This window comes from Anabrus simplex, chromosome 6 (assembly GCF_040414725.1).
Source record: "Anabrus simplex isolate iqAnaSimp1 chromosome 6, ASM4041472v1, whole genome shotgun sequence".
Classification (NCBI taxonomy): Eukaryota; Metazoa; Arthropoda; class Insecta; order Orthoptera; family Tettigoniidae; genus Anabrus; species Anabrus simplex.
Genome location: NC_090270.1, coordinates 6,120,548 through 6,135,758, shown reverse-complemented (window position 1 = coordinate 6,135,758; position 15,211 = coordinate 6,120,548). Strand labels below are relative to the sequence as shown.

Here is a 15,211-nt window from a genome sequence, read left to right as displayed (position 1 = left end):
AAGGTAAACCAAGTGAAAAACCGGAGGGCTACCGCCCTATTGCCTTGCTCAGCGTTGCATATAAACTACTAGAAAGACTTCTGGTCAACAGAATTGGTCCCAAGATACTCAAGAAAATTCCAGTGGAACAGGCGGGCCTTAGACCATACGACTGATCAAGTTATGTTTCTTACGACCTACATAGAAGCAGGCTTCCAAAGAAAACTCAAGACTTCAGTGATTCATAGACTTGACAGCAGCCTATGACACCGTCTGGAAAGAGGGATTACTCTACAATTTCCTGAAAGTGGTCCCATATAGGATAACTGCACGACTCCTGAACAACATGTTAAGTGAAAGAAAATTTCATGTGTACAATGAGACAGCTATAAGCATCGAAAGATCGCTGAACAACGGTCTGCCACAGGGATCAGTTCTCGATGCTTTGCTGTTTAGTTTATATATTGCAGACATGCCGAAGACACTTTCAAGGAAATTCGGATACGCAGATGACTGGGCACTTGCTATCAGGGACAAAACAGTTGAGAAAACAGAAGAGATCCTGACTGAAGACCTCAAGACACTGGAACACTACTTTAAAATAAGGGGACACCAACCAAACATCAGCAAAACTGAAGTTTGTTGCTTCCACCTAAATATTAAAATGTCTAACAGGGAGTTAAATGTGTACATGGACAACCAGAAATGAAGACATAATAGGTACCCTAAATATCTAGGAGTCACACTGGATAGAACATGGTCTTATATACAACATATTCTGAATGTCTCTGCCAAAATAAGAACTCGCAACAATATAAGTCATAAGCTATGTGGATCTACAGCTGCAACTCTGAGATGTTCAGCTTTAGGGTTGGTGTACTCGACTGCTGAATACTGTTCTGCTGTTTGGCTAAATAGTGCCCACACAAAAATCATAGATACCCAGCTGAACACTACAATGCGTCTCATCACTGGCACAATCAAATCTACTCCCACGCAATGGCTACCAGTGTTAAGTCATATCCCTCCTCCAGATCTCAAACGTAGAGATGCTCTCCTAAGAGAATTCACTAAAATAGTGAATAATCCAGAACTCCCGATTCATAATGAGATCGGCGATGCGAATATTAATCGTCTGCGTTCGAGAAAACTAGAGATGCCATGAACTTGTGGAACAGCAAATACCAAACTTCTGCTGAATGGCAGAAGAGACTCAAGGACAAATACTGCTCGACAATGCCTTCTGTGAAGAAGACCCCGCCGCCAGGTTTCAACCTCCCTCGTAGACATGGTTCACACTGAACAGGATCAGAACAAACGACGGGAACTGTGCAGCCTTCCACTACAAGAGGAACGGAGTGTGACTGTGGCGCTACACAACAGACAGTGAAGCACATCATCGAAGAATGCAGGCCTAGAAAATACAAGGGCAGTTCTGGTGACTTTGCTTTTGCGACTTCAGAGGCTATAGACTATATAAACTACTTGGACATACGTATATGGTGTAGATCTTACAATAATAGACGCTGTATCTCTAGCCATACGCTAAATAAATAAATTATAAATATCGTGAAACAGCCTCATCACCTTGGTAAGTCCAACTTTATATGTTATATGAACTGTCTCGGCGAGATTAATGTGCGTGGCTTCGTCCAGCTTACTGGTGAACGAAATTCAAAATGTCGGCTCAGGATGTAATATTATTTAAGTTTTTTATACTGAAGATACCATTCACTTTATGAACATATTAAGTTTTTTAGTGAACATTTTCTGGTTGAAATTATTTAATTCAGCAAATTTAAACCATGCCCAAGCTGTTATGTTTTTTATGGAGGGGGGAGTTAATAATTACCATTGAAAGGACATACTTCTACGTCACGAGAACCGTGTGGTTTTTAAAATGACCTGCTTTTTAACAGGAGCAGTGAAAAATTAAATTACTGCATCCGTTGTTATTAATTTAAAATTGTCCCCGTGGAAAGAAAAATAAAATGGAAAACTATTTACAGTCCATGTAGTCTGGTTGTACAGTTAGCCTACTAAAGGCGCGTGAATATTTAAAATTAATGTGACCTTTGCTGATTTTAAACTCATGTGAATACTGAAGCGTGCTTGGGGTCGAACTGAATTTTATTCCAATTTCTTCTTTTAGATTAATTTTCTTCCTTAATTATTATTATTACTGTTAAATTTTCCTTTCTTTAAATTATGAGTGTGGTTTCGGTTTCTGAAGCTACACTCCATTTATTGCATTGTTGTGGTATGTTCCCGCTTTGGTTTCTCCGATAACGGTTTGATTAGTTTGCATTATCGTGGCGTAGTCAGAGTTGTAACAATACTTGAGATGTGCTGACGTTCGTTGTAGTGTGGTGTACTTACGCGGTTGGTGTGATAAACTGGGCCACAAGATGAGTTTTAATTGCTTCAATAATATTGTGTTACCTTATTATTGATTTCTTTCCAAAATTTATTTGTTCTCTTTTGACGTGGGCTCTTTCTTAATTTTGTTTTAGCCTACCTTTGGTTACTTGAGGACATTGTTCGTCTGTTAGGGGACGCGCTTAGAAGTTTTCATTTGAAACGCTTCCGTGTTCACTGAGGGATCTCAAACATGTAATAATTTATTGTATTAATGCCTGTTGGCTTTTAATTGTTCGATAACAATTTGGTAAATAGTTTATATAATTTGATAGAGGCGTGCGCGTATCCAGATAGGTGCACCTAAGATATGAATGACTTTGAAAATTTGTATTGTGTCTTTTTTTAAAAGGAAGATGGGTTCGAGCTCGAACAGTACATTGTTATGAACCTCTAAGCCAAAGTCAAGTTAATTCCGTCTGGAAAATACACTGACTGACAGAGCAAATGCAACACCAAGAAGGAGTGGTCAGAACTTTTTGCCAATTGCAGGGTAGACTGACGTCACTGAGGTATGCTCATGATGTGAAATGCGCCGCTGTGCTGCGCACGTAGCGAACGATAAATGGGACACGGCGTTGGCGAATGGCCCACTTCGTACCGTGATTTCTCAGCCGACAGTCATTGTAGAACGTGTTGTCGTGTGCCACAGGACACGTGTATAGCTAAGAATGCCAGGCCGCCGTCAACGGAGGCATTTCCAGCAGACAGACGACTTTACGAGGGGTATGGTGATCGGGCTGAGAAGGGCAGGTTGGTCGCTTCGTCAAATCGCAACCGATACCCATAGGGATGTGTCCACGGTGCAGCGCCTGTGGCGAAGATGGTTGGCGCAGGGACATGTGGCACGTGCGAGAGGTCCAGGCGCAGCCCGAGTGACGTCAGCACGCGAGGATCGGCGCATCCGCCGCCAAGCGGTGGCAGCCCCGCACGCCACGTCAACCGCCATTCTTCAGCATGTGCAAGACACCCTGGCTGTTCCAATATCGACCAGAACAATTTCCTGTCGATTGGTTGAAGGAGGCCTGCACTCCCGGCGTCCGCTCAGAAGACTACCATTGACTCCACAGCATAGACGTGCACGCCTGGCATGGTGCCGGGCTAGAGCGACTTGGATGAGGGAATGGCGGAACGTCGTGTTCTCCGATGAGTCACGCTTCTGTTCTGTCAGTGATAGTCACCGCAGACGAGTGTGGCGTCGGCGTGGAGAAAGGTCAAATCCGGCAGTAACTGTGGAGCTAGACAACGCGGCATCATGGTTTGGGGCGCTATTGCGTATGATTCCACGTCACCTCTAGTGCGTATTCAAGGCACGTTAAATGCCTACCGCTACGTGCAGCATGTGCTGCGGCCGGTGGCACTCCCGTACCTTCAGGGGCTGCCCAATGCTCTGTTTCAGCAGGATAATGCCCGCCCACACACTGCTCGCATCTCCCAACAGGCTCTACGAGGTGTACAGATGCTTCCGTGGCCAGCGTACTCTTCGGATCTCTCACCAATCGAACACGTGTGGGATCTCATTGGACGCCGTCTGCAAACTCTGCCCCAGCCTCGTACGGACGACCAACTGTGGCAAATGGTTGACAGAGAATGGAGAACCATCCCTCAGGACACCATCCGCACTCTTATTGACTCTGTACCTCGACGTGTTTCTGCGTGCATCGCCGCTCGCGGTGGTCCTACATCCTACTGAGTCGATGCCGTGCGCATTGTGTAACCTGCATATCGGTTTGAAATAAACATCAATTATTCGTCCGTGCCGTCTCTGTTTTTTCCCCAACTTTCATCCCTTTCGAACCACTCCTTCTTGGTGTTGCATTTGCTCTGTCAGTCAGTGTATTATTGAACCTTTAAAATTGTTTGAAATTGTTGGCATTCTAGCTTGGTGACCACGCTTGGTAGTAATTTTGAAAATGAGCCTTGTCATTAGTTTTCTTTTTTTAAACTTAATTGTTTTCAATATTTTTATAGATTTAAATTGCACCACAAACCCGACTTATTGTCTTTCTCTTATTATATTAAATTTTTGTCTTTAGGTGTGACGGTGAGTGTTGTTATAGTGAATTTCTCTACCCCTTACTCCTTCCACCCTCTGTTAAGGTCGTTGACCTATTGGCCTTGCCCAGATTCCATTGCTTCCCTTTTCTGTGTTGTGTTTTATCGAGGCCCTTCCGTCTGTAGTTGGCGTGAATCTATGCTGGGAGGCGCCTCTTATCTCTGGTAATTGCACTGACAGTCGAAGACTTGGGCTGCGGTATTGTGACTTCTCTTGTTTGCCTCCTCCATCTTCTTCGATTTTTGGTATGCCACAGTACAGCGTAAGCCACGGACGTGTTGAGTGAAGGCTACCGGTAGGGCGAGAGATGAGCGCAGGAGTGCAGGGCGATAATAGGAAGAAATAAGTGCTCACTATTTATAAAGTGGTGGACTTAATCCTGGGGAAAATGAAAATCAATTTTATCAAAGTTGACATAGACGATGTGCAGAGAATAGTTAGAGGTTTCCACGTTGATGGCTGATATTGTGATTGGAAAGCGGGAACATACAGAGGGAAAAGTATGGATTAAGAGGGACGTGGGAAGTGAAGGGATGAGGAATGCAAACATTCTCAAGAAACGTATGATACGAGCTAGACACCAAGGATTGAGAGCAGTTATCAGGGGACAGGAACTAGTTGTGACAAATGGCAGCTGGAGCAGAACTTGGCATGTGACTAAATTGATGGTCATAGAAGAAAAGGTGAAACAAGAGGAGGTAACGGAGAGAAGTATAGTGATTAGTGGGGAAGATGGGCAAGGTGATAAGAAAAATACCAAGGGAAACAGGTAGCTGAACGAAGAAAGACAGGGAGAGGAGCATAGTGAAAATGTGAACATAAACAATGAAAAGTAAACTGCTGTAGACAGCGGAGTGAGAACAGGAAGGTCTACGGATCTATCTAGCTAGGCACAGCCAGAGAAGAGGAAAGGCAGAGAATTGAATGCAGTGAAGTAATGGAAGCGCGGGGTGAAAAGGCAAGGTCTGAGGCAACCTAGCCGAGACTCGAAATGGATATGAGCAGAGTGAGGAGTAGGAGTAGGGAGTTAAAAAATGATGAGAGTACTGTAACAAGAAGCAAAAACTCTAATAAAGTTAGTAAGTAAGGGTATGGTTATCGACGACATGGTGATTATATAAGAAAGAGAGTTGTGTCTTTATGTTATTCGTATTGGTGATGTGTGTCTTGGAGGTGTGTTTATGAGGTGGGGTTGGAGGTAGGTGTCTGTACAGTGAATTTGATGGTGATGGTGGTATGTGTTGGTATAGTAGGTATAGTGAATTAATGGAGTAAGTTGTAATTGGTATGTAGTAAGGTTTATGAGGTGGAGTTGGAGGTATGTGTCTGTATAGTGAATTTGATAGTGATGTGGTATGTGTTGGTATAGTAGGTATAGTGAATTAATGGAGTAAGTTGTAATTGGTATGTAGTAAGATAATTTGGAATTGATTTGGAGTGTTAAGTAAAAGTGAATGCTTGTGGAGTTGGATGGAGTTTTTAGTAGGTAATGAGGTGTGTTTATTTGCAGTATGAGATTGAAGTGGCGGTATGAGATTGACAAGTTGACGTATGGTGATATATGAAGAGTGATTGGGTTTATTAAATAGGCAGGGTTGGTAAATTTTGGCTTGGTGGACATGATGACAAAATTTATTGTGGAGAATGGCTCGGTATTTAAATTAGATTAAGCATGGTTAAATATGATGAGTAGGAACAGAGAAGTAGTACACAGGATAAAGTTGCAACGTGAGCAGAATTAGGAACACGTAAGCGGCTGGTGACGTAACTTATGTCTTGACTCAGCTAGCCAGAGTGGGTCGAGTAGAAGGATGGTACGACGAATGAAATGTGGAAGGTATGCATGACTAGACAGGAGGGACAAGAAAGTCATGACATTCACAATGCCTTTATTTTATTTCAACTTCATTAGGTCTTTTAATTCTATTTAAATTGCTAATTGTGAATATCCAGGGAGGTGATTGGGACTGAGAATGACTACTGTGGTGTGTGTAGTGTGGCATATCCAAGGAGAATCGTGTTCTCCTTCGCTTGATTATCATTATTTGTTTTCTGTTTATTCTGTTTACTTATGCCCACTGCATTGAGCACCAGTAAGGGTCGATCATGGGCCAGATGGGGATTGATGGCTTTTATTTTCATTTTATTTTATTTTGCTGGTTTTGTATTTTATGACGTTTTACTAGATTCTAAATTACTGTTCTTTTGCATCCTGTAATTGGCCTAGGCTATTCCAAATTTGAACCATGTATTGGGCGGAAACCTATGAGGTTCAATAAAACAAAAAGGATACAATTTCGAGAGCAAAATGCCAATGTCAACAGAGCCAAAAGCTTTGCTCAAGTCTAGAAGTATTAAAACTGTCGCTTTCTTGTTGACCATGTCTTCTGTGTCCTTCAGTAGGGCCGTTGTAGTACTGTGTGCTTGACGAAAACCAGATTGTAGTGGGTCAAGTATGTTGTTAGTCGTCATGTAGTCTGTCATTTGTATATGAGCGATGAACTCTAGCGCTTTGGATAAAGCAGAAAGTATGCAGATGGCTCTGTAGTCAGATGGTTCAGGAGGGGAAACTACTTATTTTAGAGGACGTATAATGCCCGCTTTGCATGTTTCGGGAAACGTGCTGTCTACAAGGGAAGAGTTAAACGTGGTAACTAGTGCAGCTAATATCACATCCAGAATAATATTTAACATCTCTATTCCTGTAGTGTGATTTCCTTTCGCCGATGATGTTATCCGATTTATAGCAAACCCGATTTTTAATTAGTTGCCGGACGGAAGTACAAGTTTTCTCTATCAGTTCGCGTCTTTGCATAATCCCGGTCTAGAACTTCCTGTTTCAGGGCTGCATTTAATGTGCAATTAGTAGTTGTCCAGTGTCTGAAAATCTCTTAAGAACAGCGACAACTTGTGTGGTGTGTTTTGGACTTATAAAATCTACAGCATTTAAGAAAAACCAGGTAAGTCTATAAAGTAATTTTTTACAGGAAAGCTATTCAAAGTTCACTGCTAGCCCTAAAATCAGCATATTCAAGCACAGAAATAAAATTTATAAAATATGGTTATCTTGATGCCTTCTTTATATGGGATACTGTGAAAATAATTATATGTATATCATCGGGGCACAAAGTGACTTACACGGTTTTCCCCACTAATGACTGGCGAAAAGGAAAACTTACCCTGTTTTGAACTTTCACTTTTAAAACTACCACAAAGTAATTTATTCAAACAATTTTGTTAAAAGAATGTGAGAAAAGGATAAAAGCAAGTCGGGCTGGAGCGATGTATATATAAATATTTAAAAATGAAAAAACACGTGAATTAATGAGGCACTTCCAGAAATCTCAGAAATTTGAAACTTCGTACGGGGGAAACTAATGACCCCGGGATCCCTAGAAAAATCGGAAATTCTCAAAATTCCCTGAAGGGGGCACGCTGGGGGGGGCTCAAATTTTGGGCTCAGCATAAGAACACAGTCGTATAGTATATCCAAAACGATAACCTATAAGTTTCGTGGGCTTAAAAATTTTCGGGAATTTCCTCATTTTTATCCCCTATCCCCCCAAATCAAGATGGCGGCACAACCTGCCAGACGAGGTAGACAATTGAAATTTGGTGAAATTATAGCTTTTGGTCCTTAACCGAGGGGAAAATTCCAAGATGTTCAAATTTTTCACTTTTTACCCCCAAAGATATCGAAATATGGAGGCAATTTTAATGACTGTGCAGACATTCCTTTTGAGCTATTTTTTGGCTAAACGGTAAGTCGTATCACAAAACGGATGGCACAATGTCCCTTCAATTCGGAGTGATCTACAACTTTGGTCCTGTGACATTTTGTCGTATCTCTGTCCCTTATACGTTAAATTTGGCCTATATCTGGATTGTTCGTAAATTTGGTGATTTTTACAAGTATATTTCATTGTTTGACACACTTATAAGAACGATAGGATCATCACGTTGTGTGCACACATTGGCACGATTAAGGGACATATGTGTACCAAATTTCATGATTCTAGCTTATACATAAGTAGGCAAAAAGTAATGTAAAATATTTCAAATGCACCCAAATTTCACCCTATTCTAAATTTGATCTCAATTTACCCCCTTAATATGGGAGATACGAGGATTTGGTTTAGAAACAAACATTTAGAGCGATAAATGAGGCGTCTGATGGCGCAAACCGTTTCTTAATATCATAAACCCTTTAGGAGATATGAATCTCGAAGTGGAAGTCTGCACTTTTCAACGTGCTCATGCTTATCCGTCATCTATATAACTAAAATCGGAACAACCGTGTGTCTGTACATTGATTATTTTGGCGAAATTTCCGTACAGTTATCCGTTTCAGGTGTAATAATGACCATCTGCATCTTTTTTAGCTTTGGTGTCTGTTTGTCTGTTTGTCTGTCCTTCTATAACTTGAAAACTACTGGATATATTTCCACCAAACTTCATATTTAGAATCCACCTCTCCTTGGGTAGGTTTTAGAGCAAATATCGTTTCTAAATCCCTGAACTGAGTGGGGATTTTTACGAAACCGAAACCGTGATTTTGCACTCCCTCAAAGTATACACAACCGAACTTAATGGAAATCAACCTGCCTTAATGAAAATTAATTTCTAAACCTTTTTCTCTCATGTGCATCATTTCGATAACAGGATTTTGTAAGGGAGATATCATTAACGGACCGTTTTTCGGTACACATCCCAGCGGACTTAACGCAAGAGCGGGTGCGTGTAAAGCGTACTTCTTACAACTTGAAAACTAACAAGATATTTGAACCAAATTTTATATATAGCATCCATCTGTCCAAGGGTAGGTTTCCCTGGTGTCTGTTAGTTAGTTAGTTAGTTAGTTTGTTTGTTTGTTTATTTGTTTGTATGTTTGTTTGTTTGTTTGTTTGTTTGTTTGTTTGTTTGTTGGTCTGTTTGTCTTTCTCTAACTTGAAAACTACTCGATATATTTCCACCAAACTTCATATTTAGAATCCACCTGTCCTTTGGGGAGGTTTTAGGGCAAATATTGTTTCTAAATCCCTGAACTAATTGGGGGTTTATACGAAACCGAAACCGTGATTTTGCACTCCCTCAAAATACACACAACCAAACTTAATGGAAATCTACCTGCCTTAATGGAAATTAATTTCTAAACCTTTTCTTCTCATGTGCATCATTTCAATCACTTACAGGAAAGATAGTATAATCAAACTCTACACGAACATTGGCCCACCCAGTACCCATATGTGAGCCAAATGCTATGTCACACAATTATCCGAAAAGTAATGCAATGTAAGGTATTCTTACACAAATTTCAACATATTCAACGTTTCTGATTCAATCTGACCCATGAATAGATTAGATGCGAGAAAATATCATAGGACCAGCCATTTAGATCGCTAAATACTGCGCCTTACGGTACAATCCTTTGTCGATATGACGTACCGTTTAGCAGCAGTTAATCTGTAAATGAAGGTCTGCAATATTGTAAACATTCATATACTTTCGTATGTCCATCTGTATATATTCATTGATGTCGATTTGTAGCGATCGAGAAAGGATGTGTCTGCCATTGTAATCAGTACTCCCTACACCGACTTTGACTGCTGGCAGTAGGAATGGGGTCCTTCTCCAACTCTTGTGTAACTGGCATTAGTAAGGAAGGCCTACCATTTTAATGAATAATTCACTTTTCGATTTGTCTTGCAGAAGGCAAGGGATCATGCAGTTTTGTTCGAAAGTCCCCTACTCTATTGTGTTTGGCTCTAGGCCAGGGTGCCCGCCATTATAAACAAATGTTCCAATCTAAAATTTGACTAGCATTAGGCATAGTGGCCTGCTATTTTCATGGAAACTCACTAATTCTGTGTGACTGGCAGTAAGGTGGCTAGCAGCAGTAAAAAGGGACTGTCATTATAATGATAACTGCACAACTCAATTTTGACTGGTGGTAGGGAAGTTGCCTGGTATTATAATAAAAACTCCTCAACTGTAACCTGTCTGAAAGTAGGAAATGGGTCTGCCATTGTAACTAAAACTCCCCAAATCGATTGTGACCACGCAGTAGGCATTGGGGCCTGCAATTATAATGTAAACTTGCCAACTCGTTTGTGAATGGCAGTAGGCAAGTGAGCCTGGCGTTATCATCTCAACTCCGCAACCCTCACTTTACATTGGAAACAACGTATGTGGACCTCCCCATGCTATTTGTCGGATAAGGCTAAGAGACATGCAATTTTAAAACAATCTCATTTGCTGCACGCACAGTATTTACGTCGATATCCGTATACAATGTAGAATACCGTAGCGAAGCACGGGTACATTTGCTAGTTTAAAATAAAAATAACGGAAACATCCAAGTCATTGTACTTCTGAAAGTTCCTTTCATGCATTAGCACCAACTTCTTCGAGATGTGGATCACTTGTAGGAATGGCAGCAAAGACTTCTCTCTGGGCCTGCATGGATCAGTGGTAGAGCAGTTGGTAAATATATTTCTTCTCGTCTTCGAAGAGGCAATTCTCAGAAATTTACGTCCTCATTGAAGATGTCTTTTAAAAAATGGTACTTACTGGCTTCTTAACATACTTCAGCCAATGTGCTGAGTGCCATAAAATTTATTTCCCTCAGTATTAACCTTCTTCATTTGAAATGGCCCGTTGTCTTTAGGAGGGTTGAGAAATCCAGAAAATGTCTTCGTTCCATAACGAACACATCAAAGGGATGCATGACCTCACTAACTGGCACCAGTCATTCGGGTGGTTGTTCTTCTTTTCCTCTTCAGTTATTTCATGATCTGCATCGTATTCCATGTCGGTATGTGTACTTATCAGGAATTTGTGGTGTATTTCTTGTATGTGGTCATTAGTCTGCATAACATATGCGGACATTGCAGCTACAATGCAGTTTCTATTTGGCCCACCACAACAGTCTGAATAAAATACTACAACTTGAATATTGTCAGGCAATTGCGAAATGAACTGATGTATACAGGAAGCAACTTGATTTCCACCTCTACCAGAAACATTTTCATCCCACATGAAACACGTTGATTTGTTTGTCTTCAAGTCATGTACGGTCAGGTTAAATGTCCATAATTGCCGTTTGTAGAATGATACTCAAGTAGTCAGAAAGGGCGTGGGAAGACTTTGCTGAATTTCAAAGGAAAAAATTATTTCCTTTCATCCAATAGGGCAGCCTCTTTGTCCTGGCGTTTTGCATTATAAGCTGCCTCTGCAGCCCTGTGGTGGGCATCACGTTCTTTGATAAACTCTTCTTTGGCGTCCCCAGACAATGTGTTCATTTTCATGTTAATTAAATCGCACTTGTGACATGCGTCTCGTTTAGGTTTCTTAAAAGTGAGATCCAACTCATGGAAACATTTAGTATAGATATTCAAGGACATTGTTTATACAAATCGTACATCTTACTAATGCTCAAGTCTGGGGATAGAAATTTTTTGCTGTCCTCGGTCGACAACAATGAATTTCATGGCTCGGAAGAGACATAATGTGATTTTTCACAATTTCCAGTTTACTGTATGATCTTTTATTTGGGGGTGCTGCCTTTCCTCTTCCATCTACTGGCACTATTCCCGTCGATAAGGTCCTTTTTTCTTCGTGACCCGTTCTATGAAACCTGTAGTCTCTCATAATGTTCGCCGAAGGCATTCTCTGCACAGCTGATGACTTTTGCCTTCCAAGATGATGTACTTAGAAGTACACTCTCTTGATTTCCCTTGACTGCCTTGCCGAACTCTGCGTGTTTTGGGTGTATGAATTGTGATGAGGGAAGATAGGTACCGGACTCTGCTATCATGATCACCAATAGCCCAATAGTTTTTAAAACATTCTTGCCCGTCTAACTCTGAGATTCGCTCACTGCATTCCATACGGCATGTTTTCAAAGGCAACATCTGTCTTTCTTTAACTCTCTTCCCTTTAATTGTTTCGTAAGTTAATCCCTTATTTCTGAGTTCTTTGTTGAGTCTTCTTTGATATCGTGATGTATCAGTCTTTAGTGGAACACGTTTAACCATACGATTTTATGCTTTCTGTAATCTTGAACTGCTGTTACTTATGGCTGAATCGTTGTCAGGGTAACTGGAAACTTCAGTGGCACTCTCAGAGACAACATCTGGATCCTTCCCACTCTCATCCAAATTAAAGGCAGTATCTCCGTCCTCATTTTCCAAACATTCAAGTTCTAATAGCACCGTTGACTCCAAAACTGGCAAATCTGTAAAATAATAACACGACAGTCACGAATACATTTGGCATTTTGTTTCTTTTATAAGAAAAAGAATCTGTTTATAAATTCCTAGCAAGAAAGTTGTGATCGGTCGAGCCAGGAATTCCTTAATTTGGCTATCCGTGGTATTTCTTCACTTTATTAACAATTTATTGCTAAGTTGAGGTGGTGAATATGAAGCAATTTCTAGAATATTACATCAATAATAACAATAATCGTACCTTGGTCAATCAGCACATCATATTTTTGATGTTGTCCACTCATTCTCGCATTGGTGTTACTGGGTTTAGCCTGTGGTACTGAGACTAGTGTAGAAGAATCTGAAATAAAATGTATAATAAATATTAATAATGTGATTTGAAATATGATTAATACATTAACAATAGTCATAGTATAATAACAATAACAATAAATTTTTTAAAAACTCACCGTTTTGGTTTCCACCACCATTTTCTTCTGGGTTCTCAATCCGTACTTCCATATTCACTCCATCAGAACATGAATTTAATGTTCATTTAGCCAAATAAACTAATCGTTGTCCACGACTAAACATATTTCCACGCCCTTCCATGTTAACAAGGGAACTACAAATATCTGCACATAAGCCAGTGCCATTATGAAAATGCGAGCGAAATCGACAATGCATGTTATTGTACTATAATGGAATTATTTTAAGAACTACCGTACATAGTTCTATAAAGTCCGTCAATGGATTTGACATTTAAGTGTTTATTACCTCCACTGTTCAGTTATAATATAATATATTTTGATTTCCGTTTGTTGTTAGTCATTACTTAATGCTTTGTAACTTACTTAATAAACCATGCAAGTAGATTTACCTGATTTTAACAGCCACTACAATAATGATTCGCAAGGGTCAAAATAATGTAACTAGACTTACCCGTTTTTTCCTTATTCTCAACGTCCTCTGATGAAAATCAAGTAAGTTGACTTTCCCGTACAAATGCATACTAACTGACTCACCTCGAAAATTAAATGCGCAATACACGAGATCACTTACCCGTGTTCACACGATGCGAGTATCATCAGAAGTGATCGTTTGGTGCACTTAACACATTTTCGACCAAAAGTGGACTTAGCCAGTTTTTCCCAAATGCTGTAGGAATGTTCCCGATACATTAATCCTGGCCTTGCCCTATTTCATCTTGCCTCGCCATAAATTAAAATGATATCACACATTTCATAAACTGATAAATCCGTTTCACATGTACTGCCACTTGCAGACCCACAACCTGCGACGGGAGGGCGACCTGGGGATATTACAGGTGTGATAAATAGAAAGGAATTTACTGTGCCTATTGATTAAACCCTGCACAGATGCGGATTTATCCGCGAAGTTAGTGTCTTGGCGGATGCAAATTGTATGGCAGTGCGGATAATTTTGTTGATAATTTCTAAATAATGACTTTATTGATTTTCGCTTAGGTATACTGTTGTTTATTCTCGACCTTAGGCGACCCTTGACATTGGCATGGGAGAACAATGATATATAAAGAGGCTTGAGATCATAAAGCCGTAAATCTGACCTGAGCCTAACTGCCTCCTGCCCGAAATAAATGGAAGGAAGAAAGGTATTTGTCACAAGAGAAAATCCCTCATAAACCTGTGACTGTTGGGGTTCTGATGCCAGGTGTCAGGCCTGTTGTATTATGTTAGCAGATCTATCCTCAATACCTTGGGTGTAATATACTGTAGTTAAATATTTACCATATCCGCGCAGGACTCTACCTATTGACTTCTCAAAACTCTCGATTGAAGTTTCTCGTACACTAACGAAGATAGAAGTCACATCTTTGAGGATGTTTGAACCATCTTCCAGCAAACTTCAACTGACGTCAAGCGGATCATTGTGGTCAACCCCTGGACTCAGAAACTAAGGGGCATACGGAATGTTAGAGTCCTTCAGTTTAATATTCTTTATTTTAACTTTGAACTAAGGATTTTAATTAAAATGAAGAATGTTTTTAAATCAATGACTGAACTATGGTAATATAGAAGCTTTGTAACTTTTAATTATTTATGTTGTTGATTACGCTCTAAATAAGCCTTTGAGCAGAGCGAAACATGTATGGTTGATGATGGTATTGCTTGACTGTTCTTGCAGATGGCGATGTCTCTTGGAGCTATCACTAACGGGCCGTCACTGGGGTTATTCAGCATCGGCTTCTTCCTGCCGTGGGTTACGTTCAAGGTACTACCGGTGATTTTCACACGTTATGTCTAGGAGGGAGTATTCTTCAGTTTGAATTGAGGAGTTCTCTCTGCCACAGGGAATGGTGGCTGGTGGTGTTGTTAGCCTGGGGTTCATGTCCTGGATTATCCTAGGAGCTCAGACAGCAATCGCTACTGGTCGCATGGTATACCAGACCAAGCCGCTGACAGTGGAAGGCTGCACGTACGAGTTTCTATCTTCAAACACAACATTCACCACCCAGCACGCATCAGACATGAGGTTTGTGCATCAAACTGTTGCATATTGATTTTACATT

The 15,211-nt window shown here is 40.5% G+C and overlaps 1 protein-coding gene across 4 annotated transcripts in view; it reads left to right on the top strand.

Moving 5' to 3' along the window:
- The window catches only part of LOC136875406 (sodium-coupled monocarboxylate transporter 1), a 238,344-nt gene that overhangs the window by 163,243 nt on the left and 59,890 nt on the right, over nucleotides 1-15,211 (top strand). For all 4 annotated transcript variants that reach the window (XM_068228195.1, XM_068228197.1, XM_068228196.1 and 1 more), the window contains 2 exons: nucleotides 14,827-14,913; nucleotides 14,993-15,174. In XM_068228195.1, the coding sequence (XP_068084296.1) occupies nucleotides 14,827-14,913; nucleotides 14,993-15,174 (269 nt within the window). The remainder of the gene's footprint in view (nucleotides 1-14,826; nucleotides 14,914-14,992; nucleotides 15,175-15,211) is intronic.